This window comes from Hylaeus anthracinus, unplaced genomic scaffold (genome assembly GCF_026225885.1).
Source record: "Hylaeus anthracinus isolate JK02 unplaced genomic scaffold, UHH_iyHylAnth1.0_haploid 5, whole genome shotgun sequence".
NCBI classification, from domain to species: Eukaryota; Metazoa; Arthropoda; class Insecta; order Hymenoptera; family Colletidae; genus Hylaeus; species Hylaeus anthracinus.
The window spans coordinates 12,783,832-12,811,771 of record NW_026535322.1 but is presented as its reverse complement, the minus strand read 5'-3'; the positions used below and the strand labels follow the sequence as shown (position 1 = coordinate 12,811,771).

At 31.7% G+C, this 27,940-nt stretch overlaps 10 protein-coding genes and 1 non-coding gene across 22 annotated transcripts; 6 read left to right on the top strand and 5 right to left on the bottom strand.

Moving 5' to 3' along the window:
* Positions 1-536: 536 nt before the first annotated feature.
* LOC128895485 (zinc finger protein Xfin) lies at positions 537-4,819 on the top strand. Of its 4 annotated transcripts, none has more exons than XM_054158111.1 (6): positions 537-910; positions 1,973-2,211; positions 2,351-2,875; positions 2,939-3,043; positions 3,118-3,267; positions 3,338-4,819. In XM_054158111.1, the coding sequence occupies exons 1-6, from the start codon at positions 901-903 to the stop codon at positions 3,722-3,724; spliced, it is 1,416 nt and encodes a 471-aa protein (XP_054014086.1). In that variant the 5' UTR covers positions 537-900; the 3' UTR covers positions 3,725-4,819. The 4 variants fall into 4 exon arrangements, with proteins under 4 accessions (XP_054014086.1, XP_054014085.1, XP_054014088.1 ...); XM_054158110.1 differs by having other exon boundaries at positions 565-910; positions 1,973-2,214; XM_054158113.1 differs by lacking the exon at positions 537-910 and adding an exon at positions 1,144-1,328 and having other exon boundaries at positions 1,973-2,214.
* Positions 4,207-6,594, bottom strand: LOC128895496 (proliferating cell nuclear antigen). The gene is made up of 4 exons (XM_054158132.1): positions 6,231-6,594; positions 5,826-5,991; positions 5,590-5,734; positions 4,207-5,304 (listed from the first exon to the last, which is right to left on the bottom strand). Exons 1-4 carry the CDS (start codon positions 6,449-6,451, stop codon positions 5,051-5,053), a joined length of 786 nt encoding a protein of 261 aa, XP_054014107.1. The 5' UTR covers positions 6,452-6,594; the 3' UTR covers positions 4,207-5,050.
* Positions 6,595-7,133: 539 nt separating this feature from the next.
* Positions 7,134-12,627, bottom strand: LOC128895479 (uncharacterized protein DDB_G0284459-like). Of its 2 annotated transcripts, none has more exons than XM_054158104.1 (6): positions 12,516-12,627; positions 9,004-9,678; positions 8,436-8,938; positions 7,955-8,351; positions 7,541-7,882; positions 7,134-7,445 (listed from the first exon to the last, which is right to left on the bottom strand). In XM_054158104.1, exons 2-6 carry the CDS (start codon positions 9,523-9,525, stop codon positions 7,389-7,391), a joined length of 1,821 nt encoding a protein of 606 aa, XP_054014079.1. In that variant the 5' UTR covers positions 9,526-9,678; positions 12,516-12,627; the 3' UTR covers positions 7,134-7,388. The 2 variants fall into 2 exon arrangements, with proteins under 2 accessions (XP_054014079.1, XP_054014078.1); XM_054158103.1 differs by lacking the exon at positions 12,516-12,627 and adding an exon at positions 9,937-10,094.
* On the top strand, positions 10,216-11,653 carry LOC128895495 (dehydrogenase/reductase SDR family member 4-like). The gene is made up of 5 exons (XM_054158131.1): positions 10,216-10,439; positions 10,577-10,754; positions 10,847-11,080; positions 11,158-11,292; positions 11,378-11,653. The coding sequence occupies exons 1-5, from the start codon at positions 10,327-10,329 to the stop codon at positions 11,543-11,545; spliced, it is 828 nt and encodes a 275-aa protein (XP_054014106.1). The 5' UTR covers positions 10,216-10,326; the 3' UTR covers positions 11,546-11,653.
* On the top strand, positions 12,580-14,117 carry LOC128895498 (eukaryotic translation initiation factor 4E-like). Of its 2 annotated transcripts, none has more exons than XM_054158136.1 (4): positions 12,580-12,699; positions 13,119-13,297; positions 13,385-13,702; positions 13,780-14,117. In XM_054158136.1, exons 1-4 carry the CDS (start codon positions 12,670-12,672, stop codon positions 13,892-13,894), a joined length of 642 nt encoding a protein of 213 aa, XP_054014111.1. In that variant the 5' UTR covers positions 12,580-12,669; the 3' UTR covers positions 13,895-14,117. The 2 variants fall into 2 exon arrangements, with proteins under 2 accessions (XP_054014111.1, XP_054014110.1); XM_054158135.1 differs by lacking the exon at positions 12,580-12,699 and adding an exon at positions 12,847-12,897.
* Positions 14,118-14,564: 447 nt separating this feature from the next.
* Positions 14,565-16,108, bottom strand: LOC128895497 (fas-associated death domain protein). Its single transcript, XM_054158133.1, has 5 exons — positions 15,989-16,108; positions 15,338-15,756; positions 15,001-15,123; positions 14,792-14,922; positions 14,565-14,725 (listed from the first exon to the last, which is right to left on the bottom strand). The coding sequence occupies exons 2-5, from the start codon at positions 15,669-15,671 to the stop codon at positions 14,591-14,593; spliced, it is 723 nt and encodes a 240-aa protein (XP_054014108.1). The 5' UTR covers positions 15,672-15,756; positions 15,989-16,108; the 3' UTR covers positions 14,565-14,590.
* A 162-nt stretch (positions 16,109-16,270) lies between these two features.
* LOC128895484 (RNA-binding protein NOB1) lies at positions 16,271-18,599 on the top strand. The gene is made up of 6 exons (XM_054158109.1): positions 16,271-16,713; positions 16,839-16,971; positions 17,060-17,271; positions 17,349-17,763; positions 17,836-18,170; positions 18,241-18,599. Exons 1-6 carry the CDS (start codon positions 16,642-16,644, stop codon positions 18,499-18,501), a joined length of 1,428 nt encoding a protein of 475 aa, XP_054014084.1. The 5' UTR covers positions 16,271-16,641; the 3' UTR covers positions 18,502-18,599.
* Positions 18,600-18,715: 116 nt separating this feature from the next.
* Trnam-cau (transfer RNA methionine (anticodon CAU)) lies at positions 18,716-18,788 on the bottom strand. Its single transcript has one exon. It is a non-coding gene; the product is annotated as a tRNA-Met (tRNA).
* A 38-nt stretch (positions 18,789-18,826) lies between these two features.
* Positions 18,827-22,648, top strand: LOC128895491 (ribonuclease P protein subunit p40-like). Of its 2 annotated transcripts, none has more exons than XM_054158123.1 (6): positions 18,827-19,077; positions 19,174-19,318; positions 19,632-19,796; positions 21,789-21,914; positions 22,017-22,173; positions 22,247-22,648. In XM_054158123.1, the coding sequence occupies exons 1-6, from the start codon at positions 18,958-18,960 to the stop codon at positions 22,587-22,589; spliced, it is 1,056 nt and encodes a 351-aa protein (XP_054014098.1). In that variant the 5' UTR covers positions 18,827-18,957; the 3' UTR covers positions 22,590-22,648. The 2 variants fall into 2 exon arrangements, with proteins under 2 accessions (XP_054014098.1, XP_054014097.1); XM_054158122.1 differs by having other exon boundaries at positions 18,833-19,077; positions 21,990-22,173.
* On the top strand, positions 19,698-21,848 carry LOC128895482 (uncharacterized). Its single transcript, XM_054158108.1, has one exon. The coding sequence runs from the start codon at positions 19,834-19,836 to the stop codon at positions 21,403-21,405; it is 1,572 nt and encodes a 523-aa protein (XP_054014083.1). The 5' UTR covers positions 19,698-19,833; the 3' UTR covers positions 21,406-21,848.
* A 43-nt stretch (positions 22,649-22,691) lies between the features above and the next one.
* Positions 22,692-27,871, bottom strand: LOC128895472 (kinesin-associated protein 3). Of its 6 annotated transcripts, none has more exons than XM_054158082.1 (18): positions 27,702-27,871; positions 27,444-27,561; positions 27,163-27,331; positions 26,884-27,090; positions 26,676-26,812; positions 26,536-26,611; positions 26,287-26,421; positions 26,042-26,220; positions 25,370-25,639; positions 25,071-25,289; positions 24,827-24,992; positions 24,613-24,738; positions 24,446-24,550; positions 24,253-24,338; positions 23,988-24,174; positions 23,829-23,919; positions 23,613-23,754; positions 22,694-23,221 (listed from the first exon to the last, which is right to left on the bottom strand). In XM_054158082.1, the coding sequence occupies exons 1-17, from the start codon at positions 27,725-27,727 to the stop codon at positions 23,616-23,618; spliced, it is 2,436 nt and encodes an 811-aa protein (XP_054014057.1). In that variant the 5' UTR covers positions 27,728-27,871; the 3' UTR covers positions 22,694-23,221; positions 23,613-23,615. The 6 variants fall into 6 exon arrangements, with proteins under 6 accessions (XP_054014055.1, XP_054014056.1, XP_054014054.1 ...); XM_054158083.1 differs by having other exon boundaries at positions 26,287-26,376; XM_054158080.1 differs by having other exon boundaries at positions 22,692-23,221; positions 24,253-24,335; positions 26,287-26,611.
* Positions 27,872-27,940: the final 69 nt, after the last annotated feature.

Genomic DNA, 27,940 nt, shown 5'->3' with positions numbered 1-27,940 from the left:
GTAAGTTATGGATCAAGAGAAGCATAAACATTTCGTGTACAAATTATAATATAACGCATAGAAATTCTTAAGAACATACGCTCCGATGTTTTAGCTCTGAATTAGGATACTGACGTTTTCTATTTCGTCGATACGCGAATGTTACGAAATCGATGTACCTACATTGCTAGAAACGAGGAAACGGAATATTTGCTGGCGACGAGACGAATATAAGAAATATAAGAAAGAGGAGATTCGCGAGAAAGAACGCGAAAAGAGAGATATCAACAGGCACGGTAGGGAGAGTCGTGGATAAAGCGGACGAGGGTACATCGCGTCCATGGTCGGTAGCGAAAGGGATCGCGAAGGGTCGCGTTTAGTCGCTGGTCGCGTCTATAACAGCTTAAGCCTTAAGGTAGTAGCTGACGGTGGTTTGTCGTTGATATTTGTCGGGGTGGGAGGATGAACGGTGCTGTCGCGAAGAAGAAGCAGGGCGGGGGACGCGGGTGACCGGGTGCGGCGGGGTGCACGGGCATGAATCGTGGAGCGGGCGGATGGACGGACGGACGCAAACGCTGAAATCAGCTCGGGCGATCGATGCGATAAATGGATGCGTGCGATTGGTAGCCGGGAAAATCGATGATGAACAGGGGGGCACCCTACCTAGCCGCGAAAGCGAGCGAGCACGGCTGCACCGCCGGAGAGGATGGAGCAAAGACCGAAATATCGATTTTTAGGCCCCTACGCGGCGGTTCGATGCTCATATCTGCCCCGTGTCCCGTATCCGCGCGAAGCGCCTTTCAAAACACCAACGACGCGTGCGAGACACACCGTAGTGACGCGGATCTCGTCCGGGAATTATCGTGCAATTAAATACGTGGGGATACGCCGGAGTGACGTGCGTTTCCCAAGTACTGGCCGATGTCGTCAGGTAACCACGCTGACGACCCTACGACGCGGTTAAAAATGAAAAAGCTTCGGGGGCCGTCAGATTCCCTTCTCTCTCTCTTTCTCTTGACGTTCGTGCGAGCAGCGGTAATATCATGCAACCTGAACGGGGGACAATCAATGATCCTCGACGCGGAAACGATCTAAGATCGCTGCATTTCCAAGTGCCGTCAACGGTGTTAGACGTCTCACGCGAAACGATTCGTCTGTATGATAAATGTTCTGTTGTGCGCTGTCTGTCGTCGAACAAACGTCGAGATCGAGATGAGGGTGTGAATCGGGGTAGCAAAGAGTGCGCGTGATTATTTCGTTTAACGTTCGCCTGATGGTATACGGACTCGTTTGAAAATCTCGTTGAAATCGGCTTCTCTGTACGTGGTTAGACGAATAAGGGATCTTCTGTCAGTGCTACTTCCTATGATAACGTGAACCATTGCAAAAAGAAACGTTGACGAGTTAAAAAGTAATCGTTTGACGCCACGGACTGAATTCGATCGAGGACAAAATATTCGCAACTATTATATTTTCGAAGCTATTCATCCGGAGACGAAATAAGAAATTATATCGATTTATCGCGTGATTGTAATAAAACGACAATTATTTGTTTACCATTAATTCTTTGATGTTTGGTGGAAACGATTAAAGTATAAAAATTGCGATTCCGAGACACGACCAAACAAGAGTTTTAGTCCAGTTTGAAATTTAACATTTAAGCACTTTCATTCATTTTTTTATACATAATTTACAAGATCTCTGTACCAAATACCAAACAATTATCGGCGAACGGTTTAATTTTAAAAATACAATCAGTTATTCGCGTACGCGATTCTCCTATCGTAGAAACATTGTTTTTTTTTTCCTTTTTAATATTTATTACCTATCGCTTTATCAATTCGTTATGTTCGTACGACGCATAAACATCATAAATATAAACGAACTCGAACGACGCAACAGGCTTAATGATACGCCAAGAAAGTCTATGTACAAACAAGTATACTGTTCCGTTGTTAAATATTAACGAATTCTTCTCTTTTGTATGGTGCAGAAAAAATGGCCATCGCTGCTTCGGAGAATTATCAACTTAAGTGGCACAGCTATGGCGCGCATTTGCACAGCTCTGTCGCGACGTTACTGCACTCAGAATCCTTCGCAGATGTCTTATTAGCGACGTCCTGTGGCCGACACGTGGCGGCTCATCGATTTGTCCTTGCCGCTTGTTCGTCGTACCTAAGCCACATTTTTCAAACATGTCATTTCGGAGCGAATACAAACGCTCCGATAATTGTGGTTCGTTTACATACATATATATGTATATATACTACGCCCATACATATTAATCTTGTGATAATCATTTAAAGATTTTACCTTTGAATAAATGATACATCGCGCTAAGTCCACGCTGCAATGTAAACTTGTATTTCAGGTATTACCGACTGAAATCGGATACCGCACGCTGAAGATCCTGATTCAATACATGTACAGCGGAGAAGCTACCGTGACGAACGATCAACTGGAGGGTGTACTGAAAGCCGGTGATATACTACGCGTTCGTGGATTATGGAGATCGAATACCGGCAGTAAAAAGGAGAACATACAATCGAACAACCAGAAGGTCGATCGGGATAAAAGGGAGCAACCGCCGTTAACCGGTCAAATACAAAAGATTAAGTTGGTTCACCCGTCGACGGAGAAGGTAGTTGAAAATGTACAACAGACGACACCGACGCAAAACAACGTTCAACCTCAAAAACCTACCTCGGAAAGAAAGAGTATCGAGAAGATCGACGAGAAGATCAGCGAGCCGGAAACTAAGAAAGTGTTGGAGGAAAATAAGAATAACGAACACAACAAAAACAAGGAGAATCTGGAGGCCAACGGGAAGAAAAGAAAAACAACCGTCAACAGCGATGTAGAATCCAATAAATCTAAAAGCGAGGACGGTGAAAATGTAAGATGATTGTATATATGTTGAATGGGAATAAAAGGTTTCATTGTTTTTTATGGATTTCAGACGGAGTTGAATCTGGAGCTTTTAGTAAAAGACGAACCAATCTGGGAGGAAACTATTGATCCATCGGAATCACTGACGATAGACCATGAGATTGATATCAAACCGGTACGCGTTACTCCGAATACGTTCGTTTTATAGAGAAAAAAAAAGTATACGATATGGAAATTATATATTTGTAGGAAATCGTACACAGCGCGGACGAAGAGGAGGAGTATACGCCATTAACGTGCGACATGTGTAGTCAAACGTTTAATCGGCCATCCGATTGGGTGAGACACATTGAATTTACGCACGCTGATATGACTGAAAATCGAAGGAAAAAAAGGAAGGTAAGTATAGAAAAGATATTACCAATAATTTCAGGTATTACACGATGGTAACGGATCTGTCGTTTTATAGGACGATGTAGATGACGACAGCAAGGATTTTCCACCTTTAAAATGTGACCTCTGTGGTAATATGTACTCGACGCCTCAAGAATGGGTACGTCATATACAAACGGAACACACAGAAGAGCAATTAGCCTTAATGAACAACTCCGCACCACCTAAGCCAAAAAGAGTTCACAGTCATCAAAAATTGTGCAACATTTGTCAAAAAGAATTTCCAAGCCACGCATCGATGGTAATTCATCAAAGAACACATACAGGGGAGAAGCCTTTTCTCTGTTCCTATTGTAAAAAAGGCTTTAATGTAAAAAGTAATTTGCTAAGGCATCTAAGGACATTGCATGACAAGTATGTACATCCCAGTTTATATGGGAGTAATGGTAACTCGAATGCTTAAGCCCTTATAATTTTCCGATGTAAATGTTCTTTTTCTTGTTAGTATCTCATTTGCAAAGTAAACGTCACGCACTACTCTAGATACTTGTGAAATCATGCTCACAGACTGAAGGTATAACATATGCATTGATAATCCTGCATAAGCATATTAAATTGGTCCAAAGAATTAGATGTTATCATAGTGCGCGTGGCATCTTCTTTGAAAATGAGCAACCGTTCAAAGCTGGACAAATTTTCTTAAAAATTAAACGAACAATTTGAAGTATACCTTTCGCGCATTAAATTTCGTAATCTTATTTACTAATAACAACATGTATTCGACATTCTATTATATCAATGTACGAATGATTATTTTACTTTTAAATTCGAAACTATTTTGTTAAAAACACAAAAGCAATATCAGGGCTTTAAAACCAAAGAGGCTGATTACTATTGCCAAAGTGTCTTGTTTTGTTGCAACTACAATTCATTTTTTGAGTATAGGCGGCATACCAAAAGTATTTATTTTGATTAGAAGTTTCATTTAAACATGTATGAATAAGAATGACGATATACAGGTCTTCGCAGTATGTGCGTGTAAAATAATTCATAGTATAAATCAACATTTATTGATTAATATTTAATTATTTAGTAACTATACGAGATCCAAATTGTGTAAGATTTAACTGTATACTTCTAGGCTATTCCATCCATGGTAGCCCTCTTATTCCCTCAGCTCGTAAGCTAATTATGTATTTTTATATTAAACTAGCTTATACACAAAAGGTATAAGAAATAAGATAACTAAAGTAAGTGAAAAATTTGAACTTCAATTAGGCTAGGATATAAGGATAACACATAATTCAAAAATTTATCAAATGTTTTGGAAATATATTGAGTTCTTCTTACATATAAAAAAACGCAATATTATCAAAATATTGTCACAGTTTATGAAACGGTAACAATATAAATCTTACGAGAATGACACCATATTACCATGTTAATCATGATCGTGTCACTCTACTATGAATCTTAGTGTCAATTCTACGTTGCGCTAACACTGTGACGAGCCAAATGACTTTTAAATGTAAAATTTAAATATATTACCTTCAAAGTATTTTTAATCATCCTTAATCGTTCCTTAACAACGAATATCAAAATATACCTTCTCTTTCACGACGATAGTGCTATTATTTTGTTAAGTAAAAATTTGAAGATTCTTAATCCCTAGTACCATGATAAATACAAAACTAATGGAATCATGGTATTTATATGAAATTAATCAATGTTATGTTACACGGGATTAATAATATTATAGCTTATACATCAAAGTAAGTCTACAGGATGCTTAATTTTCTTCGTCGTCATCAATTTTTGGTGCCAGGTAATATCTAATATGTCCAATATCTCCAATTTTGTATTCGCATACCAAGGGCACATCGTTAGACATAGACAGTTGTACTTGTGGACAAAGGGGACCAGCCTTTATAAAACAGTTAAGGTAACGGCACGAAAATGTTAATTTTACTGGTTCTTGCATATTGACGACAACTGCTTCATCCTCGTTGTCGGCATCAGCTGTTTGTGCTAACTTAATAGTGGCTAAAAAGAACAATATCTTATGTAAATATACTCTAATAACATTCTAACAATGTTAATTGTATAGATATATTTTTTCATTTTACAAGGGGAAAGGGGCATTTTTTGTAAATATAAGCGTATAGATAAGAATGAGCATGAATACATACATAATCTTGTTTTTACAGATAATACAAGGTTGAATTAAATAGAAAAGAAATTAAAGAATGAAAAACTATACAATTAACGTAAGTACATAAATCACAATATAAAGAATATTCACTTATTTAATATAAAAAATTGGTATACCTTGTCCATAATCTCCAGAAGCACTAAACTTTATACCCTCTTTAGAACATGCAAATGTTATCGATTCTCCAAACTGACTTAAATCTCTACAGATACGTGAAAATTCTTGGGATGGCATCCTTACAACACATGAATATGAGGTATCCTAGTGTAGTAAACAAAGTACAATAATAGTTGTATATACATTTCCTACCTTACAAGTAAATAATGAAACAACATATAACAAAAGATCTTACAGGAATACCAAGGTGTTCCTGATCCATGTTTATAAGTTTCATTTCATACTCAGCCAATTTTTCTTTGTTCGGCGATTCAAATATAAATATAATATTCTCTGGATTATCTAATGCTCGTAAAGTTACTGTATCTTCTGCACCAGCACATCGTAGGATTTTAGACATACTAAAAAAAATGTAATATTAAAGAATCTTGTAACTCTTTGTCATCGTTTTCATAAACAGTGGATAAGATCATTTCATTGTTATATTACTTAATTATTTTAAGTATCACGAATGTCGTTTATTAAATTCCTTTTACAACAAAATTTGATATTGTTAAACATTGTTAAACAGAACAAAATTCTGTCATGAAAGAGTACATAACCTTTGCAACATTCTATTCTAATTTGTATCGAATCTTACCATGCGACGCTCATACCCATTGACAAATTCCTGTCGCATCTGTATTTGTCAAAACCATCGCTTCTCAGATTAAGGGAAACTAAAGAGACGTGAGCATTGTCCATAGCTTGGACTTGAATACCAGAGTCGGAGCATTCGAAAGTAGCTTCGGTTAAAAGATCCTTTATTGCATCTAACACTTTCTTCAAAATCGCACTTTGTACCAAACGTGCCTCAAACATTTTTTCAGTTCACTTTCTTCGACTATTAACGTGTGGAAAGCAATAGAAATAAGTAGAAACTGGTCAGATGCAACAAGTACCGCAAGTTACAAGAACCGTCGAGACCAGTAACATTGGTAACAACCGCGTTTTCTTACCGCCAAAATAAGAATGACTAGGAAGTAGATGGCATTAGCGAAAACCGGAAATACATTTAATTTTTAAATCAAACGATATGTACTATTTCCTAGTTTGCTACTTTGTAATTAAAATTAATGCTTTCAAATTTGTTCATATGGTTTAGACTTATTCATGACAGTAAAACACGTTTGAATGTTATATAAATTCTAATCTGATAATTTATTGTACATAAAAAACATTTTTTTCAATGTACCATGTGATTTGTGGTATATATCAAAATCTTAATTATCGAAAACCTTGATTCGAAAATGTATGTGTAAATGTATCGATCGCATTGTAGATTGATTGGGAAGAACGAGGATCAATGTAATGTAATAATTAGTTTTCTCTTTCGTGTATCAAACGCGTACTTTTGTGTTCGTAAATGTTTAACAAAAGAAATAACGAAGATTAATACAAAGTATAAAATATTCGTATAAAAGGAATTTCATAAACGACATTCGCGCTATTTAAAATAATTAAGTAATACAAAACTTAAATGTACAAAATAAATAAGTTCTAATTGAAAATACAGAAAATAATTTTAATTATATTCACAATTGCTTACATAAAAAATTTTGTGTAAGCGTAGAAATTCGTAGGATTAAAATACTAAGTATAAAAGTATTTAGACGCGACTCAATCATTAACATTGTACTTAAATAAATGCAGTCTCACTCGTTACGGTTTAGAACTATTTACACATTCTGTATGAAATAAAATTTGTTAAAAATAGAATACTAATTAATGTGGGAATAGTACACGGTCGTAAAATGTATTAAAAACTGATATCACCAGCCATATTTTCCAATTCACTGAACATCTGATCGAGATGCTGAAACAAAAAATCATTTCAAATTATCTGCACTTCAGAACAAATAAAATTCGTCCTATTTCTCCATCGTATATCATAAAATGTGTTGAACATACATCAGACGGCTCGTTGTCTTTTGTAATTTCTTTTGGCTTCTCATTACATGATAATCTTCCATCTTCATTTATTTCTTCTTCATCGTCTTCTTCATCGTAATCATTTTCATTATCATCGGAATCATCGTTCTCTTCTTCATCATCATCGTCATCGTCATCATCATCCACATCGTCATCTATATCTTCATCAGACCGAATATTACACGACATATCAATTTCTTCGTAATCCTCTGGTTCTTCTTTAATCTCTGTAATCATTATCGTTTCCGTAATAGATTTCGTTTCAGTCGGACAAGGTGGTGGTGCTTCTGACGCTGAAGGTATTTGAGGTGGTTGACCAGTCTAAAATGTTATTTATTTGAAATAATTTCATTTAAAATAATTTGTTAATCAACGATATTTATATGTGTTTACCCATGGTTGTTGCTGTTGTAACTGTGCTGTCTTAGCTGATGCAATCGAGGTTGATACAGGGGAAGAAGGAGACGAAGATTCCAAATTCGTATTTTGCTCTTGATTCTGAGATGATGTTTTATTGGGATTATCTTCTAACCTACTCTCTACGTTAGTTTCTAACTTTGATAAATTCTTATCAGCATGATTAGCCTTCTGTTCTTTCTTTACTTGTGAATTACTATTTGGTTCCTCTTTAACTTTTTTAACATTTGGTTTAGGCTCACCAGGAAGACAAGTATTACCACGCTGTCTTCTAAACCTAACAATAATACTTCTGGTATCCCACATTAAATCATGTGCTTGTTTATAAGCAGATATAGATTCATCTACACTATTATACCTAATAAAAGCATAGCTGCAAAGCAAAATAAATATAATATATATTACAGAAATATATATAAATTAATACAAAATATTTAATGTAATAAATAAAGCTCACCGGGTATTTCTCATTTTCTGTGCATAGCCTACATCTACACGAGCAGCTGTCGGAAACTTACTTTTTACTTCATTAACATTAACAGATTCTGGTAAATTTCCTATATATAACGTGTAAGGATCTATTTCTTCAGGCATTGGGTTATCTTCATCCCTTAGGGACTTTCTTTCAACTTTTAAATGACCTACCCCAAAGGGTATCTTTTCCAACTCTCTTATAGCTTCATCGATATCAACGCTTTCTGCCATCTGTATAAAACAGTATCTAGGGCCGCTAGGGCTTTGAAAATGTATATTTTGTATACCAGGATGAAATTCTCTAACGATATCTTTATTTAAATCAGGATCTGGAAATTTGATTATTAAGCTCTGAGCTTTCACTGTTTTGTTGTATTCATTTTCAATTTTCAAAGCTCTTTCTGCATCTTCTCGATTCCATGGTCGACTAGGATAACTTTGGGACATAGGTTTCCTTTGTTTATTTTTTTTAACTACAACTTCTTCCTAAAATAAAAAAAAACCATATAGTATAAGTAAATAGTAAACGACATTAATACAATTGCACTTACTAAAACAATTTTAACATCCTGATCTGATGTTTCTTCGTTATGTCGATTTGTTAAAATTCCTGGGGGAATGGGAGGTAGAGCATGATTGGGAAGAGGAACAGGCATGTGATTCAAAATAGCTTCGCTTGTAGATGTAGTGTAATTATTTCTTTGCCATTCCAAGCCAAGACTATTGCTTAATGTGGCACCAAAGTATGCTGCTTGCTCAAACTGACCCTGAGATTGTCCGAATCGTGCAAGTCTTCTATTTTTACGATGAAAGTTACTTCTTTGAATATATATATTGTTTCTATTGTGATTAAACCTTTCGCGTCTCATATAGTTACCTCTTAGAGGCATTTCTCTTTGAAATGAATTTGCGGTCATATCACGTGGAGGTGGAGGTGGTAGGGGTGACGTTTGAGGTGTTATCCATTGCCATGGTGCTGAAGGATGTGTCCATGCTTGAATTTGTGTAACTTGAGAAGGCACTGGTCCAAATATGTGAGGGGGAGGTGGAACTCCACTAGATGGTGGAGGCATAGGAGGTAGCGGTGGTTGTCCAGGTAAAGGTTGCGTGACAGTTGAAGGAGATGAAGAAGATGATGTATAAGTAGGATAGGAACCTTCGTATCCAAAGCTGACATATTCTTGCTTAACAAAAGATCGTTTTGTTTCTCCATTTTCTTCGATTATCTGTAAAGTAAACAATTATGAATGAAAAATGTGTAACATAAAAATAAAAATTTTAAATTATAAAATAGTATAATTTAATAACTTTATTTTAATATAGCTAACACTAAAAAAATATACCCATATATTACTTAGATACGCGTGATATACTGTGCAACCGCTGTCAAACTAACCTTTCTTAAACTTACTACTAACGGAATAATGTAAATTTATTGCAATTATTAGTGTATAATTATGGAAAATAAAGAAGTAGGTTATTACCGAACGTTTCATAATGCAGATAAAATTATTGCTAATCTTTAGAAAATAGCTATTCCGTTAATTTACAATGTAAATACATTGTAAAAATAAAGAACAAGGTTAACCAGCGTAGTGTGATGTATCTACTAGCGCCTCTTACTGTTCGCGGAGAAATTACAATGACGAATTAAGGTACTGCGAATGCGCTTGGACTATTTACTGCATAACTTTAAATTCAAATAAGATTCATGGGCAACTGAACATGTATATATAGAATTATTTACGATAATCGTAAAGGTATAAAAGCGGATTACATTTTTGCTTATTCGTATTTCACAATAACCACTGTAAAGCCTCAATGAACGTTTTTTTTTCCCGGAGTGTTTGACTAAGTAGGCTTTCTTTATTACAATGCTGCGTGTTTTTGTAAAACAAACTATACGAAAACTGAGCACTAACGCGTCGGCGGGAAAATGCAACCGATTGGAAGGAAAAGTGGCAATTGTCACGGCATCGACACGAGGGTAAATTAAGTTATGTGTATATAAGTAATTGTTTTTGTTGTATAATTAATTAATCTTTTGTATTCGTATATTAATTTAAGAATGTACAATATATTTACATAGATTAATACTTAAGTGAGATATGAACATATATTCAGGATTGGTTTAGCAATTGCAAGACGTTTCGCTCAAGAAGGTGCAAAGGTAATGATTTGTAGTCGCAAAGAGCCAAATGTAAAGAAAGCTGTAGAGGAACTTAAATCTGAAGGTTTACAAGTTTCTAGTGTTGTATGCCATGTTAGTGATAGTGACCATAGAAAAAATCTTTTAGAGAAAGTAAGTAACAATGTCAAATTATATTTTAGATCATAACATAAACTTCACTTTTTATGTAAATGGATAATCAATTAATATTAATAATCTAATAGACAAAAGAGGAATTTGGTGGCTTAGATATTCTTGTATCAAATGCAGGTGTAAATCCTGTAAATCCTGATCCAAAACCACTCTTTGATACCACGGAACAATTATGGGATAAAATCTTTGATGTTAATGTTAAAAGTAGTTTTCTTCTAATGCAAGAGTCCTTACCACTTTTGAGAAAGAGTAAATCACCTTCAATAATTCTTATATCTTCAATAGCAGCATACCAACCAGTTACTGTAAGAAATTTCTTAAATACTATGATCACAATAAATTTGTATACTTTATAAAAATTTATGTTTATTTTGCATCTTAGTTGTTAGGTGCATATGCTGTTAGTAAAACATGTCTAGTAGGTCTTAACTATATAGCTGCTGCTAGTCTTGCTTCAGAAGGAATTCGTGTCAATGCTATAGCACCTGGTATTATAAAGACTAAGTTTTCGCAATTAGTATGTATTTACATGGATTTCTATAAATTATATTATTATATATTATCCATCACATCTTTAAAGTATATCTTTCTTTATTTTACAGCTTGTTGAAGGTAAAAGAGGAGATACTTTTTTATCCTTAATACCAATGCAAAGATTTGGCGAAACAAATGATATTGCAGGAGTTGCTGCATTTTTAGCAAGCAATGATGCTGCTTATATTACTGGTGAAACTATTGTTGCAGCTGGTGGAATGAGGTCCAGACTTTAAACATTGTACTATAAAACCTGTTTCAATATTATGTATAACTTGTAATAAGAATATTATTTTTATATATATACATTTGTAAACTTGAAATAAAATATTACAATTAATGCATTCCACTGGCTTTTAAAAAGTATTTAATTGCCAATTCCATATTAAGTTATTCCTATATGTTATAACTGAATTAATATTAATGATATGTCATTTCGTTAAAGTTAACTTTTGACTAAGTAACTACAAATTCTTTTACAAGACTGAAGACTTATCTATTCCATGTGGCATGACCTGTCTCGGCTGAAATGGAAGGAATGAAAAATAGTATAATGATAACTAATGACACAGGCAGTAATAAACATTATTAATGACAATACTGAAGATACTGACTGATACTGATTGATACCAAACTGCCTGATACTGACATACTCGATCTGTACATAACAGGAGTACCAACCCTTATTGCAAAACTGAGAAGTAAAAATTATTAAATCATAATTATTATAAAAATTATTAAATCATAATTATTATAAAAATTATTAAATCATAATTATTATAAAAATAATTAAACTTTGTATTCTTTAAATGTATGCACGTTTCATCAATAAAAAGTATGTACACTGTGAAGTATCATTTGCAATTGTAATTTAGTATACGTATAATTTATCATAAAAGTGAATACAAAATTTACCTTCAAAATTCAGAGTCAGAAAATAATTAAAAATTTTTAATATTAATTCATGCTAATGATGTATTTTCACAAATTTCATGAGTGCAATTTTTTTAACCATTTTTTTCTTATTTGTTAGAGATAGCATTTTTCAACATTTTTTTGTTTTAAATGAAACAAAAGTAGGCAGCGTCATGATATAGATAAAATGGTGTGTTACTAAAAAGACTATGTTTTTCGATGGTTACATTTACATTGTTCCTATGTTCTTTGGTTATAACGTAATATTATAGTACAAATAAAGATCATTACTCGTTTATCCTCGTTACATTTCGCTGCTGTAGCTTCCCGTCACAATTTCACGTTTCTATCTTAGGGAAAGGAAATTTCGGCGTACAAATTTTGCCGACAGATGCCCTTGCAGTTAGTTCACTGAGCAAGCATATTGTCCTGTAGTCGGTGTGATATGGCTACGAGTAATACAGAAGAAATTGAGGTATTTACTTCAGACGTAATATATGATATCACGAATATATTAAAATTTATGCAAAGTTTCATTTAAATACATTTGCGGTTTAAATATCTGGGGAAAATTCGCGTGGTCTTTCTTTGAAACAGCGTGGTCGGTTCGACACCCTTTACCCCTCCCATCTGTTCCATGCATGGTGAAAACTGTCTAACGAGCTTAAAGAAGGCATATTATATTACTTCAATTCAATACTGTAGTGCACGCTATGCGTTATAATCAATAATATTATACTAAATTTAAGTTCAAGTATTTGACAAATATTATGTGTGCTAAATTGTCAAAAATTATTAGAAAGTAATACATACACATGTATGTGTGTGTGTACACGGGTAGTATGGTCAGGTTAAAAAGGTTAAAGGCAAAGTTACGAATATAATTATTTACAGGAAGTGGAACGGAAGGAGCAAGAGGTAACTAATTTCGATGAATTTCCACCAGAGGTTTTAATTAAACATCCACTACAACATACATGGACTCTTTGGTACTATGAACCTGATAGGAATAAATCATGGGAAGAAAGTCAAAGGCAAATTTCAAGCTTCGATACAGCAGAAGATTTTTGGAGGTAAATTTTGGAGGTAGATCTTCTTTTAGAGTGTGATGCGGACTTTAAAATTTGATAACTAATGAAAATATTGTATTCCATTGATAGCTTATACAATCATATAAAATGTGCATCAGACTTAAGACAAGGTTGTGACTACAGCATGTTCAAACAAGGAATTAAACCTATGTGGGAAGATGATGCTAATAAAAGTGGTGGAAGGTGGCTCATGAATTTAGATAAAAAACAAAGAGCCACAGATTTAGATCATTTTTGGTTAGAGACTCTCTTATGTATGATTGGTGAAGCCTTTAATGGATACTCTGACGATGTTTGCGGAGCTGTAGTAAATGTGAGGCCCAAAACAGATAAAATCGGTGTATGGACAGCAAATGCTAATAGCGAAGATAGCGTCATGGAAATTGGGTAAGTTGCAGCATACAGGTCACAGCAAATCAAGATTTACTTCTTGTATAATTATTCAATTATATTTATTTTTACAGACGCAAATTGAGAGAGAGATTAAAAATCGCATCAAAAGTTACTATATCATACCAAATACATAAAGATATTATGGTAAAAGCAGGAAGTCAAACAAAGAATGTCTATGTAATCTAAAAACTGTTGATGTTACATTAATGTCATCGTTATTCATCAAAAAACGTCAAACCAGGAACATGTATCAGAAATATTGAAGTTGTGCAAAATCAAGTCAGATGACCACATCAAATTAAATGAAAATTCAATGTAAAACTTTTTAAAAGCTACATCTTCATTATAGCTAAGTATTTTCCTAATGCAAGTCATTGAACAAAAACTAATAAATATATACTAAAGCAAATGTATATCGTATTAATATAAAAATTTACATTAATGTAATATGTAATTAGAAAGATACGCACAGGCTGCTGTATTTTTCAGAAGATAACATAAATTATAAATAATTACTATTATTTGATTAAGTAATTTTCTTCACATATGCCTTCTCTGTGTATTACACGTTGTTCACATAAACAAGACTGCTATAAACAACTTATAAAACTAAGCTGTCATTTTCAGAGATGAAGTGACAAAGTACAGCAACCTACTTTACCTTAAAGTAGTACAACATTATTAAATAATGTTCTCACAGTTGTTTGACAAATGGTCATATTTAAGATTTTCTTAAAAATATATTAAAAATATGAATTCCTTTATTTGCATGTCACTTTATTTTTAGTTTTTCTGAAATAAGTAGTGATATAAGTGTTAACTGAAATAGAAATATTTTATTTTTTAATAAACTTACAAAAGTTAAATTATTTTGCCAATAAATTATTCATTTCTTGAGTACATTATTAATTTTTCAGCCAGTTCTTTAAGATCCCTGCGCCTTGCCTTTTCTAAAGCATGTACTAAGTTTAGTTTCCATTTGTCAGTACTGTACTGATACATATATAATTTTAAAGCCTACAAAATTATCTATGTTATCTTTATGTAAAAACTGTTGTTTAGAATAAATCAATTATATTTTACCTCAAAACTTTGTTCTTTCATATTCATAGGATATTTTTCTTGAATAGCATCAATTTGGTATTCAGGAATACCTAAATATCTAACTGTATCTCTCCACGAACGTCCAATTCTCTCACCGATTTGTAACAGTACTTAAAACAAATATAACGATTATTAATTTTGGCAATGACTAGTAATATATACTATACAAAAGATGAAATGATGCTTACCCATTTGTTGCAGCTTACTTTCTTGTTCAGAACAACTTCTAAAATTTGTTGCATGACTTTGTGATGTTGCTTGACATTCAGGTTCATTAGTACGCACTTCTTTTGTATCCTTATCTTTGAATTCTATAAAAGAATGTGTAAAAACTATTGCAAAAATTTAAGTAACTTAATTAACAGTACTTTTATTGGTTAATTTATTTAATATATATCCTTTGATTAAAGTTTAAAAAATAAATTATGTAAGATACATAAGTGTATAATAATTATAATCATATAAACCTCATTATATATTATATAAGGAAAACAATCTATAATTTATATTTAATTAAAAACTCACCATTTTCATCTTGATACATATCACAAAATGACAAATATTGTGTATTTTGAAGATAAAATTTGTAATCTTCTATTTTCTTCTGTACAAGAGGGTCATTTAAAAAATTCTTTGAAATATAATCAAGTGGTTCAATTTTACTGTAACTAAGAACATCTCGTTTTTCTAGTATTTTCAATAATGTTCTTAAATCATTAACCAGACCTAGTTTACGTTTCGAATGAATGTAATCAGCATAATACTCTTTAAGCACTTTCAATGCTCTATCATCTATATTTGACTGAGTGATAGATAAAAACTCTTCACGCAAACAACTGTATTTAACTTCAACAGTCATGGTATATTGTATAAAAGTACAATTTCTTCTTCAGGGAATTCCCTCTTTCACATACACTCAATAGCTCAAACCTTTCAGACTAAGACTGAATCTAGAAAGAATACAAAGATCCTCTTAATATTTTTGTACATATTAATTTTTTATAGGTTTTATCAAATATTTGATGATAATTAACATAAAATGCAGTTCAGATCACTTTATCCAATTAAGCATATTAAAATTAATTAATGTTCAAAAGTGTAATAAACAAGCTCTAACATATTCTTCTGTTGTACAAATTTGATTAATGCTTTTTGTTATGATTTTAGAAGTTTTACCAATTTAGTTTCAAAATACTTTAAAATAAATAATATACATATGATAGACCATAAAAAACATATACTGAAATAAGTAACTGGTAATGTGGTAATACTCAGCAGTGCCCTGTGGCGACTGGTGGCAACACCTGCAAACATTAAACTCATGGAAACTTCGAGATTGTTTTTATGAAAAATCATTTACTTATTACATTACGATGTGCACCAGATGTGCACATCCAACTGCACAGATGGAATAAAATTGTTACATGTTATTAAAATAATAGATAATATGTGTTAATATGACTTTTCAACGAATGTTAAATTTGGTCGTATTTTGAATTACTATGCATCAAATCTATAATATTCTCTTGGTTCGAGACATAGATATCCAACTAGTTCAATTCAAGTGAGATTCTCTCACGTGGATTGACACGAAGTATATTTTCAGTGTTGTGTATAAATTTATCTTTATACAATAACTTTGATTTAGGAATAAACAAAAATTAATAATTCAGGTGTAAAATTAAAACGTATTCGTTTAAATCAAATATTGACATCTATAATATTTGTATGTAGAAATACGCGTTAATGTTAACATTATTATTATTACATTTTCCTGCAAACACGTGTATCTGACTTTTTGAATTATTTTCTTATGGAAATAAATAATCATGAATGACGATCAGAAAATACAGTATTTGGTTGTTGATACAAGTGCATTCATCCGAAATGCATCTTTACAGGTAATGTATTTTGTGAATAGGAATAATGTGAATCCATATTACTTATTATTTTTGTTCGTTTTAGACAACTTTACACGAACAATATTAAAATATTACTTTAATATGTACCTCACATATTGTTTTAGGACATTGGTGTCAACATAATAACGGAACAAGATGTTGTGAATGAAGTTACAAATAAAAGGCAACTGAGAAGATTAGTTGTCTTACCATATGATTTAAAAATACAAAGTGCACATGCCGAAAACATTAAATTTGGTAATCTAATTTAATTTTATATATGTTTGAGTAATATTTTATCATATCACGAATCTGAAATATAATAATTTTTATGACATCTTCACAGTTATGGAATTCGCTAAAAAAACTGGCGATTATGCTAGTTTATCAGCAACTGATATAAAAGTGATTGCACTAACATATCAATTAGAAAAAGAAAAAGTTGGAACAAGTCATTTAAGAACTGAACCCATCGTGGTAAACACTGTGGATTCTAGTGTTAATCAAAATGAGAATCTTCATGTGTCATTAGCTGGTTTTTATATGCCAGGGAAGAAAGTAAATTTATTTCTTTTTTATTAATGCAGGAACATATTAAAATATTAGTGTGATAGTTAAACATTTTTCATATTCAGATAGGGACTGAGGATGCAAACAAAGAAAAACATGAATCAGACAAAGAATATATAGAAAATGAAAATGTTAAAAGAGTAAACACAAACCTGGAAGATAGTACAAAAGATGTCGACAATGAAGAGACAGATTCAGAATTATATTATAGTCAATTTTCCAGTGATGTTGAATCAGATTATGAAACTGCAGATGTTGATACAAATAGTGATAGAACAGAAGATATATCTAAAAGATTTTCAAAGTTAAATTGTGAACCAACAGAATTAAAAGTTCAAGACCAAGATAACAGTGAACACAATGTTGATGATATTCTTGCTCCTATTAAAGATGATTTTGATGATGAACAAAATAATACTGAATATAATCAATATGAAGACGATGATGATGATAGTGACGACAACGGTTGGATTACACCTAGTAAGATCTATCAACTATTCATATATAAACTTGTTGTAAAGGATATAAATAAGTATTTTTTTTATGTTACAGAAAACATTTCTGCGGTAAAAAAAGAAATTGATACAGGTCTCCTTGAACAAACATCAGCAACTGTTGCATGTTTAACAATGGACTTTGCTATGCAAAATGTTTTAAAACAAATTGGATTGAATGTAGCTGCCCTAGATGGAAGAGTAATTAAGCAAATGAAAACATTCATCTTTAGATGTTATGCATGTTACAAAACTACTAGCATTATGACAAAAGTTTTTTGCCCCAGTTGTGGTAATAAAACATTGAAAAAAGTTGCAGTTACACTAAACGAAGAAGGACAACAACAAATTCATATTAATTTCCGAAAAAGAATTTCTAAAAAAGGAAAAAGGGTACGATTTTCAATTTTTCTCTCCATATATATTTTTGCTTGAATAATACTAATAATTAAAAAATTTGTAGTTTCCTTTACCAATGCCAAAAGGTGGCAAACATGCTAACAATCCTATTCTTTGCGAAGATCAACCCGTACCTGATCAAAGAACAACAAGACTAGCACGCATTAAAAATGATCCTTTACAAGATGATTACATAGCTGGATATTCTCCATTTATTACGCGTGACGTGTATTCAAAATCAGCTATGTTAGGTATACGACCAGGAGGTTCCATTAAATATTGGATGAAAAAAAACCCGAACGAATCTAGAAGACGACGGAAATAATGATTATAAGTTATACCTTTATATATTGTATGTATATTGTAAAAGTGTAAGGTTTCCTAAAATATGTAAATTGAATATTGTTATGCGTGTAATCTTAATTTCAATCCTTAATATCTTTCTATATCACATTTTCCACTACTTCTCTCAACGTGAAAGTACTTCCCAAAATAAATGAATTATTTAGTTTACTTTGTTTAAAAAACAAAAAAAATATTGCCCCGGGTGAGGATCGAACTCACGACCTTAAGATTATGAGACTTACGCGCTGCCTACTGCGCTACCGAGGCGTATAGATGTCTTGCAATAGATATGTGTTTTATTGAAATCAAGAAAAGTATCAACATGCTTACACGCAATCTTTGAAAACTGACTAAAGTATGGTGCACGTGCATGTGATGTGAATATTTCCATGCAGTGATGTGAAATAAAGGTTTTAATTCTGATTCTACAATTAAAATGCTTAACCCGGAAGTATGGAGTTTTAAACCACCTCAACATCATTTTTCAATTGAAAAAAGGAATTACCAGAAAACTGATATACCAAATACAGTTGAATCGCATTATTTTAACCATTCGGTACGTCAGAAATTAGTCGCATTAACTGTAATTTTGTAATGATTATGTTTTAAGATATCTTTACATAATTCGCAATTACTGTTGGCTTTACGCCAGATATCTTTGGTGCTTCCTGACACGGTCAGAATTCCGGATGAATTGCAGACTTGCATTTCGGAGGATACCGACTACTATCGAATTAATGAAGTTAACGTGTTTGATTTAATAAACAAAGAATTTATAGAGGCATTTGTTAAGAAAGGTAAGGACCTAAAACATACGAATAAAAATAATTAATTTATAGTAATGTTCTATCGTTATGAATTTGATAAAAAAATTAAATGATATCTAGTTATGAAGAAAAATGAAATATTCTTTAATTCTGCGTAAAAATTATAATAGTAACATTACGTTACGTTTTACTTTTCATCTTCATACTATAAGTGGAAATACTTATGGAATAGTGCCAGCATTTCAATTTGAAGAAGTAGTGACTCGCTACATTTATACTATAAAGTAAATACATGAAAAAGAAACTATTTAATCACTTTATATATATTTAATAAATTTTATAGGAGAATTAAGTCTCTTGACAATTGAAAATAAGATAGATGTGGACAATTCAGTTGCCATTACACCAACTGGGCATTTGATACTATCGCTATTAAGAGAAGATTTTCAAAAGCTTGGCTTAGAAGGCACAGTTTCCTTCTTTGATCGTAAAGTGCATACACGTTATGGTAAGTCCTAAGGAGAAAAATATTAAAGAAAATCAAAATGCCGAAAAAGCAGCAAGTGCCTATGCTAGTGGATCTAGCATTATGCTCCGTTGGAGAATTTGTGACTACTTTTGGTAGATACATGACAAAACTTATTTGCATGACTTCCAAAACTAATCCAGAATATGGGCATACTAAGTTACATTCAATGTTACAATTCATGAAACATTTATTGAACTCATGTATACCTCGACATTTATATGATAAAATGTCCATTGCAGTGTTAACTGCCATTGTCAATTTAGTTAAAGAAACTAGAGGTACTTATAATGATTTTGCATTAACTACAGCCTTTTTATCAGAAATGACAGTTGCTCTTCGATTAACAGAAGTGGCTGTAGGTCCACATTTAAAAGCAATTGAATTTTCTATTTGGCCTAAAATTATGCGACACGTACTTTACAATAAATTGTATGATATGGTTGGGCTTGAGATTCTGGATTTAGGTTCAGGGTCAGCTGGTTGGAGAACATCAGATATCGAGAAAATTATTGCCAATGGAGTATCTGCAATGCCAAATTTAGTATGTTTTATTTTATGCTTTGATTGTACAGATAATATTATATTGGCCTTAGCTAGAAATTGTAAAAAGCTGCAAAAACTAGATGTAACTGCATCTAGATCTGTAACAGAACGCAGTGTTGGTCCTTTACTTTCATGTAAACATTTAAGACACATTAAACTATGTAGGACCTCTATGACTATATCTGGTTATGCAAATCTCTTTTTAGAACATTTAAAGATAGAAGATATCGGTAGATGCGATGAATTTGGGTATGTTTTAGAACATATTCATCAGAAAGATATTGGCGTTAAAAGTTCTTTTCATATCAGAACATTTGAGAGTCGAAATTTTAGTATGGAACATTTATATCTTTTAATTGATATGTGTCCATATATTACAAGTCTTTGTTTACTACGTGATGAAAGAATTGGTGATTTGACAATTCTAGCTACTCTTGATTATTTAAAAGAATTAAAGCTCTTATCTTGTGATTTTTATACCCATGGAATAAAGACACTGTTGGAAATCAAAGGTTGTGCAATTATAAGTCTGCACTTGGAGCATGTAGAAGAAATTGACTTGAATGCACTTATATTGATAAGTCAATACTGTCCAGACATAAGGGACTTAGTTTTTTATAATTGCGAATTCTTAGAACATGCAGCACTTCATCCACGAAAGCTTGCAGTTCGACCATTCCAATGTTTAGAAAGAATCAAATGTGTAGCTGAATGCGCAAACATGCACCTAGAATTTTTGCTTTCTCATTGTATAAATATTAAATTCATACAACTGGGTTCATCAACTGGAATTGGAGATGACACAATGAGAAGAATACTTTTGCAAAATCCAATGAGCAAGTTAGAAGAGCTAAAAATATTATATAGTCATGATTTATCAATGAAAACTGTGCAATTATTAATGCAGAATTGCGATAACTTACGACGTCTATCGGAATTAGAAAGTTGGCAAGGAATATCACCTACAGAATTAAATATTTTCAGAGAAGACTTAAAAACCACTAATACAAATTTGGATATAAGTCCAAGCTTATTTTTTGCATGAATTAAATATTGAAGATGATAATGTAATTGTGAATAATTTAAGAGGATATATTTTTTACACCATTAAATGAAACAGTGTTATACATAAAATAGAATAAAAACAATAAAGTGATTGTATGCATATTCATAGAATAATTGATTAAATAACAAACAAAAAAAATCAATAAAAAAAAGTATTTGTATCTTTCCTTAGTGTACATTAGAAAATAGTTATGCTAGACAATTTATTTAAAATTCAAGTTTTAAACGATTTACTAATGTATATCATATTGTAAATTCACGAATAAGGTTGCACGTCTTTTTAATGTTCGCATTAGTAACTTTACACTTTGTCATTTCTACTTTTCGTTTTTTTTTTTTTTTACCGGTAACATGAATCAAAAGTCGTGACTATTGATTTAAATTCTGAAAGCTTTACACCTGGCAAGAAGAATTACGAGCATACTCGAACGTCGTTAAAGGAGCGTTTTAAACAAAAATTTGATATAATCGTATCATGGAATCCACCAGGTGACTCTTTTCTCTTTCCTAAATTTCATTTTGTCTGCACATTTATTTTGTATGTAACATATTTTATTTTTGAAGATGAAAATCTATGCCCATCATCGGTAGCGGCATGGTTTCACGAACGTCAGTACGATGTCTTTCTATGTCATCAAACCTTTCAACAAAATATCGAGTATTCTCTAAGGATACCAATACTTTCAGAAGAATCTAGTAACGATCAATTCTTCGAATGGCTTGGAGTTTTTAATATTTCTGGTAACTTGTATGTATCAAATATGATTAAAGATTATTTACAATTAATTTAAAGTATATAACAAAAAATTAATTTTGTTCAGGAAAAATAGTAATGAAAATGATTATGTAAATACATACACTTGTCCATCACCATTTATGGATGTTGGACAAGTGCAATATCTACAATGGACTGGCTTTTTTACAAAGAAGCAAGTGACAAATTCATATAATGCCATAAAAAAATATGTGTCAGTGCAACAGACTTTACCATGGTGTGCTTTACATGTACAAGGATTTTTGGATAGCCCTGTTAGCTGGGGTTTGAAAGAACATTCGTTTTACACAGATGGTGATAATAGTTATACCATAGTATTTCGTCCAACTGCTGATTCTATTATACGAAGAAGTCTTAGTTCCAATAATAAACCAAGATATTTTCAATAATTATACACCTTACTGTACATTATTCGATGGTATAAATAAAAAGTTTTTATGCGAAGAAACGAATTATATTTTTTAATTTATACATTATATATCATAACATAGAGATTAATAGACGTTTATAAATAACATTTTTAGATATAACATCATTTTAGATAGATATTTTTGCATTATAAAGAAGTAAGCAAAACTTAAATGGAATGTGTACTCAATAATAATTAACTGAGAGAAAATATTCTGCAAGATTTTATAAATTAACTCTGATTATGGAATTTTTAATTACTTTCTTGTTGTCTATGAATTTCTCGTTAGTGAATTCTATGTTACAAGAGCATACAGTACCATAATATACCAAAAGCATTACATATATTGCACATATTAGAAGTATACATATTTATGCATCATATTATTAGTTGTATTAGTTATTTTGTAAAGTTACATGACTAGAAATCAATTTAAATTGAGTGTTTACATACAAAGTAAAGTAACTTGTACAAAATAAAGTATAAAATGTACTACATTATGAGATCAAAATAACTTATCACACTTACACTTTTTAAAGTTATCCTTTCCAAATAAATAAATAAGGAGTAATCCATACAAAGCTGCAGATGTTGAAATCTGTTGATTTGTTACTGTTATAAGATCAAAATCAATTATCATGTATACAGTTATCGAAATTTTCTTAAATTTATTTGCAATTAAACGAATGCATGTTGATCTATGTAAGTGTTGCCACAGATGTCAAACTTGTTATTTTGATATTGTAAAATGTGCACAGTTTAAAAGTTACATAAAGTAAGGATGCATAATCAGAAAGTTACAATAATGTATTTTTATATTTTTATCAATGTTTTGCACAATGAAATATGAAATGTATATATTTAGTATATTTTTCAAACTATCATTAAATATTGAACAAATGAGGCAACTATTACATGTATCATGCATGTAGGAATTTATGAATTTGAATCAGATTAAACTTCTTATTACAATTAGTTTACAATCCTCTATGATATAGGTTACCTTTCATATCAATACATGCGAACTGTCCGTTTCAGCAAATTTAACTTTGGAATTATAATAGAGATCTTCAATACCAGAACCAACAGACATGCGAGACTTAGAACGCGCCATAAGTTCACCTATTTCATCAAAATCTTTGTACCTAATATTAATAAGTATCATTATATTAAAATGAATTTGAATACATAGACTTCTTCAATTGTATGGAGAAGTTACCTGCTTACTGGACGACTTTGATTTTCAGATGATTCTGAAGAATTTTTCATAACAGAAAACCTGTCATCTGTAGTAAATGATGCTACATTACCTAGATACAAATTTAATATTGTTACAACTAATAATGAATACATAAAATGTATAATAAAATATATTTACCAGAAGGGAATAACATTGTGTGTTTCAAAAGGTCGCCATTCATAAATTGTGAAAGACTGTCATCTTCTTCTGGTAACAAATGATTCGTGGTATCATTAGTTATAGATTCAACCATTTCTAACCATTGCTGATTATGTGACCTAAACTTTTCCACTTTTATGCGCGCTGCCCAATTTTTATCACACATCTATAATTTTACAATTAATTATATTTGATTTGTTATATTAAGAGATAATTACTAAATATAATCATTTAAGGTACTTACAGCAATGACATCCAAGCATGTATCACATACTTTTCTAATTGCTGGATTTTTATCATGCATCAAATCTATTAAATATCCAGGTGCTTCTATAAATAATAGAAATATTTTAGAACATAAAACGCCAGAAAACGACCTATCTTCTGTGTAGAATATAAAGAGAACTACAAGAGAAAGAAGATGATTTGATTATTACCATTACCAGTCTCACGTATTAAATAATCCCTTGTTGAATCATGTTTAGATATTTGATAAAAGACATAAATTATTTGTAAGACCATTTCATCGTCCTCTTGTTTTGCTATTAAAATTATTCTTGTTAAAACATTAGCATTTAATTCACGTTCTTAATATTACACACACCTTTAAGGAGTTCAATTAGCGAAAGCAATATGTCAGCCTTGCATAATAAACGTGCGCAATCTTCGTCATAAGCTGCTGTACCCAAAAATATAACAATCTCGAGTACTAAATCATCTGATGATTTACCTAATTAGAGAAAAGTGTAATTATATTTGAGAACGAATTAGAATTCTGAAAAATTATAATTAAACTTTAGATTACATAAACATTGCACCTGGAACAAGATTATTGCGTATCCATGGTATCAAATCACATCGATGAAGAATTTGTGAATAATCCAAGTCAGGTAATTCTAAATTGCCTAATACACCTATAACTTCCAATACAAAATCCTGCGAATCTGATTGATTCAAAGCCATAGCAAAATCACCCACAAATTCCTAATAATTATTAGAAATAATTTATGAATACTTTCGTTTAAGAAACAACATACTTTGAATAATGAAATAATTACATACAACGAAACTCTCCTTAGTTGAATCATGTTGAGATATATTTCTAACCATTTTCATTATGAGAGGATCCTGATTTCTAAATGCTCTTTTGATGAGTCCTTGCAAACGATTATTTTCAACCACGACTTCAGCATTTTTGCTATTAATGACTAGATTTATACCGAGTGCTATTAATTCTAATTTTGGTTGATCTTCTTCAGCATTTAAGATCATATTTGTTACCTTAAAAATGTTTATATATTAGATAAAATTACTTAAAAAATGTATGAAATATAATTAAAGTTTTTGTTACGCGAATTTACCAGTTGAACGCATTCAGTATTTGTGAACATAGTCTTTACTTTGTCATCCATACTGGTATGATATAATAATCCCAAAATTATTGTTTTATTCTTAATATCACCTTGACCAAGCAGTTTAATTAACTTTGGTAATAAACCAACTCTTATCATTCTTGCTCTAAGCTTTGCATCAAAGGAAAGATTGAACAATAATTTTAAGGTACTCAGTATCAGATCTGCATTATTACTCTGTAGAAGTCTTGGTATTTTTTCAATAATATTCCCCTCAGCCTAAAAAAAAATAATAAATAAATACATGTAACTGTATATACAGGGTGTCCCAAAAATGTTGTAACACCTTGAAAGGAGTGGTTCGGAAGGTGATTTGAAACAACTTTTTCCTTAGCGAAAATGTTGTCCGAGGCTTCGTTGCGGAGATATTAACAGAAAACACTGACCAATCAGAGCGCGAGTATGCCGGTTGAGCGTAGGCTACGCGCTAAGCGGCTGCGCTCATACGCTACCGCGTTTTCCGTTAATCTCTCCGCAACGAAGTCTTGGACAACATTTTCGCTAAGGAAAAAGTTGTTTCAAATCACCTTCCGAACCACTCCTTTCAAGGTGTTACAACATTTTTGGGACACCCTGTATTGTCATTATAAGACGTTTCAAGATTTCATTGCAAAACATTACCATAAGATCTTTATTTTCACGAAATATGGATAACTTTTTTAGAAATGCAATGACCAGTATTAATAAGTCGGTATTTGTCCTATCTAATGTTTTAATCAGCATACCAATTACATTCTTCTTGCGCATCTTTCTTTCAACTTCCATATTTTCAGCAATATTTAATAATAAATAAAAGGCCACTGTAACAAAAATTTTTATGTAATATTTGAATAATATTAGTAATACAGGAATATAAAATTACCAACCTCTTAATAGTTGTTCTTGTTTTTTTATTAAACTCTTGAATTTCTTACGATTTTTTTCAAGTTCTTCCTTTAATTTCTTCACATCATTTTCTGTTACCGCAGAAATTTCATTAGAACGTTTTTTAATTTCGTAATCTAAAGGACCATCAGTATTCCAAATATCATCGATAATTTTCATCTTCTTATCAGAATGATCATTTCCACTTGAAAAAAATGTTAAACCTGTAGTATTTTCGAAATGACGCTTACGTTTTTCCATATCCTCTTTCCATTGGTCGTACCGTCGTAATTCAAAGTCTATTATATCCATGCATAGAGATCCAATCTAGATAGAAAAAATTAATTATTAACTATACTTATATTTGTAAATTCTTTGTATTTTCACTTACTCTGTATTCAAGAACGATATTATGAAATTGACTATACATTGAAAAACAAAAGAAAATGTAGACAATATTTGTAGAGAGTTCTATGCTACGCCTCCAATCTTCTCTAAGGACTCTTGCTAAAGCACTCAGCAGAGATTCTAAGGATATAAATATCAATTATGTATCTTATGGTCAGTATGTGATTAAATACTGCAAAATATAGAAATACCATTTTTTGTTAATTCGTGAAGATTATCAGGTACCCTTGCCAGTTGCAAGATCAATGATGAACCTTTGATTTTTCCTGGTATTTCTTCGTATAACAATTCAATGTAACTGTCAACATTACTAATGACAGCACGTTCCATTTCTCCATTATCTGCAGACACTGAATTTGATGATGCTGGTCTTGAGGGTTGAGAATTATTATCATTACCTACATTAAAAAGTATTGTGTAATAAAAAAAAGAAATCGAATAATAGAAGAATTATGTATATATGAACCTACTTATGCAACCATCATTAGTTCGTCGGTTTTGAAGATAATAAATCAATTGTTCTACTTCTCGAAGTTTTGATTCATGTATCAAAGAACATTTTTCTATCACTTCTTTAGCTAGAAGTGACACATTAGTATCTGCATTTAGACTCTTTAACCGAATTATTTTTTGACATTCCTACAAATAGATTTATTATATGATCATGAAATCCTTTGAAGCCAAGATTATAACACAAGTAATAAATATACTATGTTATAATAATGTCAGTAAATAATTAAAAAAGCCTTACTTTACGATCTCCCAACATAGGATCCCCTAATTGACCTAGGATTAAAGCTTCAACATCATAATTCACTACCAAGGCTTTCTCTGTCGGGTGTACATCCAATGTACCAGATCTGACTTTTCTAAACATTAAAAATACATTCACTGTAATCTGTTCATCTACTGTCAAACACAGTATAAAATCAGTCTGAATCTATGTCAAATCCGCATGACAATGGTATAACACATGGTTAATACTACGTTTATATAGTAATTTGCCTACCGCTTTAAAAACTTTGCTTCATCCATTTCAATATTTTATTTATAATTCAAAACATAAAAATATACTTGTCCTCTCGATATTTTTCGGTAATTGATTTATCTCCATGAAGAGAAAACTAAATATAGAATCACCAACTACAATTCGTAAGATTCCTGTTTTGTTATCGCGAAGTATGCTACTATAATGCTTTCAGAATTCACCACTAGAAGGCTACGAAAACATCAAGCTGAAGCTGATTC